The sequence below is a fragment of the Pyxicephalus adspersus genome, chromosome 4 (genome assembly GCF_032062135.1).
Source record: "Pyxicephalus adspersus chromosome 4, UCB_Pads_2.0, whole genome shotgun sequence".
Classification (NCBI taxonomy): Eukaryota; Metazoa; Chordata; class Amphibia; order Anura; family Pyxicephalidae; genus Pyxicephalus; species Pyxicephalus adspersus.
Window position 1 is genome coordinate 37,580,052 of NC_092861.1, and position 6,000 is coordinate 37,586,051.

The following is a 6,000-nucleotide window of genomic DNA, read 5'->3' on the forward strand; positions in this document are numbered from 1 at the left end:
CCTTCTTTATTATTTTTTTTTCCGGGTAAAATAGTATTACCATAAAATGTTACCTCTTGTGCTTTCCTAAACCCCCTTTTCTCACACACTCTCCCATTTTCTGTGCATTTTTAGAAACATCCACAGTTTATTGCTGATACACAATACAGTTCTTTTGTACTTATGGCACTCCCACAGCTAGTGGTAATTCCTATTTTTGTGGTTCATCTTCTGTTCTTGACCAGTCACAGATCAAATAAAGAAATGCTGGGAGGTAGTGCTTTTTGGCATGCAAAGTCTCTTCAAAAAACTTCTTCTCTTGCTTCTAGCAATTTTTTTAGATTATGTTCGAAGCCTGCTGGACATACACAGTACAGTGTATGTGCCAAAAAGAAGCAAGGAAAATGTAATTTTACAGTACATATTCACATGATTTACATTGGCAGTTGATAAAGAGTTAATGAGAAAGGTGCAACATTAAACAGAAAAGACTTTTATTTGTAAATAGATTGCCAGAACATCTTGCTGATGACAATAAAGAGTCAAATGTATGCTTTTTATCAACAGTAACACCTGTTAAAAAAAAAAAAAAAAAAGTCACACTAGGACATCGGTCCACGGACCACTGGTGGTTTCGCGAGAAAATTTTGGTGGTCTGCGGCTTTGGTTGGTGCACCCCCCAGCGGGTCAGGAGAAGGACCCCGCTTGGGAGGGATGCACCGGCCAGAGCCACCAACCACGTCTCTAGTACACATCACAGGCTCAGGGCAGTGGGTGGGTTGTGTCTATGGACACGTGCTCACACCTGCGATGGGAGAGTGGCTGGGTTCTGACATCATGACTTCACTCTGGGGGAAGTTTCTTTCAGTGACACACGGCTCCCTGCACCTGCGCGGTCCGGAGTCCATAAATCTAGTGGTCTGTGACGTCCAAAAGGTTAGGGATCACTGCATTAGAAGAAAGCACATTTATGTATTTTGGTTACACATAGATTTTATAGCAATATTTATAATTATTAAAATTATTTTGAATTATTATTTATTTTTTGCAAGACAATATCTCTAGGAGGCAGTATCTAACTTCTTCTAATTGCATTTTAGTATAGTTCCATATGGGGCGCAGAATGCATTTACTATGCCAGTAAACCTGAGTTTTTGGGGAAGAGAGGAAAACAAGCAGGGTGTTCTAGACCATATGAAGAAATATGGTTTCAAGCTTGGACCAATACAACAGAGTAAGTACTATAAAAAGAATTATTACAGAGACAATTTTTTTCTAATTTTGGTTCTGCCCATTACCACAAATAATTTTAAATGAAAGAACTCGGATGCAGTTGAACTGCAGACTTTCAGCTTTAATTCAGTGAGTTGAACAAAAAGATTGCATAAAAAATGTGAGGAACTAAAGCCTTTTTTTACACAGTGATACACACATGATATACATTTATGGACCTAAATGTATATCATGTGATATGGAACAGATAAGATGTTCAATTTTCTTGACTTCAGCCTTCCTGGACTAAAATATTACATTTTAATCCTCCAGGGCTGTCATTATCTTGTTACTTAAGTGACATTTTTCTTTCTTACAAAGATGGCTTTATAAGATTGATTCATGCATCTTACTGCCTTTTTTATCCATCTATCAATGGAAAATATTACACTGATGTGCATTTTGTTCCTGAAGCTTCCCTGTTTCACTCATTACTGAAGGTGAGGTGGTTGTTGTGTTTCTTAGATCCCCTTTATATGTTGCATGTAATAGTCAAAACTTCATTTAGGAATTGGATAGAGTGGGGAAGTCCCGTCACTCCTTGTTCCAGAGATGCAACATGATGTTAAGTGAAATTGATAGAAATTCTCCTATTACATAGCTGCTTCCAGAAAAGGTGTCTCCATTGGAAGACTCCACTCCCCTCTTTTTCCTAACATTTTGGGTTTCTCTTCTTGGTGTCAATGGTCAACATACCAAATACTGTTTTCTATTCCATCACTCAGGGTAATTCCATCACTCAGGGAAATTGATTGTTTTACTGGTGGTGCCAGTTTACCTCATGGAATATCAGTAAAAAGGGTTAAGATCTGGAACCATAAGTGCTGACCACTATGCACTATAGTTTCACATTGTCACCAATGTCATGCATCACATATGATTGCTAGCAATATGGCTCAGGTCCATATCTTGACCAGGATAGTATTTGCATGGACTTTGTATTTCCCTGTGTTTAACTGTAGATTGTAAAGCACTGCATTATATGTTGATTTCGTATAAATACCTAATAATAATAATGATTCAATTTGTTGCATTTAATGCACATTTTTACAAATAGATATCTACATGTATAATGTGTAACATTGTTTACCATAACTGAATTTTTTTCTAATTGCATTTTGAGAGTTTATGCACTTTAAAGCATTCAGTACTAAAATATACATATATACCTACAAAACATTTAATAGTTAGCAATGCTGTATTGTGTTTTTGTTTTTTTTGTTGCTGGATTTAGGCTCCCAAGGTTTTCAAGGAAGTTTTTCTCAAAGAGCTCATTCCCAGTACAATGCTCCGTCACTTCCAGCAATGCAGATGACTACAGAGCAGGTTAGTCCTGATGCATTCATTCATTGTGAACTTTTCTTGTGTGTTGGTTTAGGATCTGTTAGCACATCATTTTGCTACTTGTAACCAGCAAGTTGGCAGCTTCAGTTTCCAAGAAATTTTACTATTATATTAATAACTGATTTTCATGACAGACATTGTATGTTAGTTAGTATTCGATTATTTGCAGTAAAAGGTAAACTGGTTTGCATGAATAGGCCCAAAATCTAGATATATAAAAAAAAGCATGCAGGAACTATTGCTTTGATCTTATGTAGGCTGTTCTCACATCAACAACACCCATGCTCCTTTCTCAAGCAGCTGTATAATTTGTTGGCACCATTGATGATATAATGTTTGATTATTATTATGACCTACAGTGACTAGACATGGCAATAATCACCATTCTTGTCATCTCCCAAGACCTCGCTACCATACTGGTATTACTCGTGTTGTGTTTTGTTTGGCTTATTTTATTATCCTGCCTGCCATCATAGATCTAAGATTTGTGTAGTTTTTTAGAAGATGTGGCTGCCAAATGTGGTTTGAGAATTTTCAGCTCCTATGCAGTTTTTGCGTAATCTATTTTAATAAGGAAAATTTTAAATTCAACCAATTGAGCTTTTACACCAAACGTATTTTCTTGATGTAAACTAAACTTTTTACGAAGTTGTACATATTTTTTGTTTTTAACAGCTAAAAACTGAATTTGATAAATTATTTGAAGATCTAAGGGAAGAAGACAAAACCAGGGAACTAGAACCCTCAGAGGTAATATTTGCAGTGTTCTGGTGTGTTTTGTGTCATTTGAATAATTTTACTGGTTAAAACAAATAAATAAAAAAAAATTCATATGGCTTACATATGTAGAAGTACAGCTTAGTCTACATGACCATGTCTACTAAATGCCCATGTTTGAAATTCCCCTGCATTCTAATGGGCCAGTCTACACCCGGGCGTTTGTAGAAGGCACGTTTTTGAGCCTTTTAGAGAGAACTTTTTAACTGCTTCAACTAAAATCGTTTGCAAGTGTTTAAAATGCTTCTATTGAAACAAATAGAAAAGTTTATAAGCCCTTTTAATGCCTGCTGTAAACTCCTAGAAACTCTTACAAACACCCACAAAGGCATTATAGGCTTTTATAAGCATTATTAAGGCTTGCTTTAAAAATGCTTTCAAACTTTTATTCAAAAGCAGTATGTAAATTAAAAAAAAAAAACAATCCATGTAGACTAAGCCTAAATCTTTGGTGTGATCTGTATTTTCACAGGCTGTGGAAACCTCATTGCTCCCTCATCAGAAGCAGGCACTGGCTTGGATGGTGTCACGAGAGAACAGTAATGAACTACCACCATTTTGGGAACAGAGGAACAACTTTTACTACAACACACTTACAAATTTTGCCATAAAGGAAAAGCCAGACAGTGTAAAAGGAGGAATTCTAGCAGATGATATGGGACTGGTATGTGTTCTTTGTTACAATTAATTTTAGGCAATTGTACAAAATGGGTAGAGGAATGTCTTTTCTCTGAAGTACTGGCACTCGCTGAAGAACAAGCAGCTTGGCTGATGAGTTGGATCGAAATGAGAACTTTTAAATGGCTGAACAGATTTTATCACCCACCCACCAAAAATAGTCTGATCCTGAAATATGAATGCTTGCGGCCCCCCCTAGGAGACCTTATCCTATAAACATATAACATAAAAAATGACCAAGGCATAATTACTGTGAGACCAGCAGTTTGGACAATTTTCTGCAATTACTTATCCAAGAATTAGCCTACTGGATTTTGTTTATTACTATTGTGATGTGGTTTACTTTTTGTATGATTTTAGGGAAAGACTCTATCAATCATTGCTTTAATTCTCACAAACTTTTATGATGGCAAACCTTTTCCAGTTGGAAAGGACATTTATGGGGTAAGGTTTTGTTTGCGAAGCCCACCATTCTTTGTCTAGCTCAGAATATTCGTTTGTTAAACCTTTTGTATTCTTGTTTAGAAATCTTCTTTACAGGATAAATCTCTTGTAGAAGATGACTCAGGAAAATCATCTAAAAAGAAACATGCAATGAGGAAAATAGATGGTAAGTTCAGTATGGGGGAAAAATATCTTTCACCCTCAGAAAAGTCATATTAGCAATATGTAACAATTGTATATTCTTTACAATACTAGATTTGTTTTATTCTTAGTATTTTTTTTGTGGCCCAGCTTTTATTGTCAATTATAAATTCAACCAGTAGATGGCATAATTTTATTAACATGTTACTGTTTTTTTTCGCCTTGTTCTAAAGAAACACATGAAATTGCAAGCAGCAGCAAAGGAGAAACTCGTCCTAAAAGGTACATTAAACTGTTGTATAATTTAATGAAAGGGAAAACAGAATGATCAGTGATAAAAGAACACATATATTTATATCTATCTCCCATTTTACCACACCCCAAAGGTACTCAATTGAATTGAGATCTGGTGATTGTGGTGGCCATTTGGGTAAACTGAAATCAGTTTGAGATTTGGACATGAGATGTTACCCTGCTTGAAGTAGAAAGAAGCGGCTGCACTGTGATCATAAAGGGAAGGACATGGTTAGCAGCAATACAAGAGTAGGCTGTAGCATTAAAAATGCTCTGTTGATACTAAGGGACCCCAACTGTGCCAAACCTAGAGTGTTCTCTAGTTCTGACTCTACTGTCCGAAAATTGCAGCAGAAACTGAGACAGACCAGAGCATTTTTTGTATGCTCCTGTCCAATTTTGGTGAGGCCATGCATATTGTAGCCCAGGTGCTCACTCTAGTCGATAGAAGGCATCTGGTGCGGTTTCCTGCTGCTGCCAGTCCTCTGCTTCAAGATTGAACGTGTTTAAAGATGCTTTTCTGCATGCCTGGATTGTAGTAGTTTGTTTAATTACTTGTTCCTTTCTATTAACTTATTTAAAATATCAAATGGTAAGCACACACTGTTTTTCTTAACCTCATGCCTTCTAGTTCCCATTAACCAAAATCAGTACAGTTTTTCTTCTACCATAGCAATGATACATTTTACATGTTCCTAAAGCTTGCAGGGAAAAATCTTGTCTATTAAGTTCTCATACTCTCTCTGCCTTGGTATCTGTAAATTGCTGGTTCATTTTATGAGAAATGTAAAATGTTCTTATTTATTTTATAGTTACATACTGTATAGGTATCTAAATGTTACCTTATCTCATTGTCTTTATTTTTTTAAATGAAATTCTGAAATGAATAAATAAATTACCGTATTTTTCGGACCATAAGACACACTGGACCATAAGACGCACCAGTTTTTTAGAGAAGGGAAATGAAGAAAAAAAAAATTCTGAAACAAATAGTGTCCTAAAATATTTTATGTGCATTAAAAACCAACATCACAGTCATAAACACATGTAATAAACCCTGTAAAGTAAACA

The 6,000-nt window shown here is 35.8% G+C and overlaps 1 protein-coding gene across 6 annotated transcripts in view; it reads left to right on the forward strand.

Annotated features, from left to right (window-relative positions):
• Window positions 1-6,000, forward strand: part of HLTF (helicase like transcription factor) — a 30,996-nt gene that overhangs the window by 5,565 nt on the left and 19,431 nt on the right. For all 6 annotated transcript variants that reach the window (XR_011920275.1, XM_072407893.1, XM_072407895.1 and 3 more), the window contains exons 4-10: window positions 1,080-1,213; window positions 2,486-2,577; window positions 3,271-3,345; window positions 3,845-4,036; window positions 4,411-4,494; window positions 4,576-4,660; window positions 4,869-4,917. Coding sequence is in view for 5 of the 6 variants with exons in the window: in XM_072407893.1 (XP_072263994.1) it covers window positions 1,080-1,213; window positions 2,486-2,577; window positions 3,271-3,345; window positions 3,845-4,036; window positions 4,411-4,494; window positions 4,576-4,660; window positions 4,869-4,917 (711 nt within the window). In the remaining variant the exon portion in view is untranslated. The remainder of the gene's footprint in view (window positions 1-1,079; window positions 1,214-2,485; window positions 2,578-3,270; window positions 3,346-3,844; window positions 4,037-4,410; window positions 4,495-4,575; window positions 4,661-4,868; window positions 4,918-6,000) is intronic.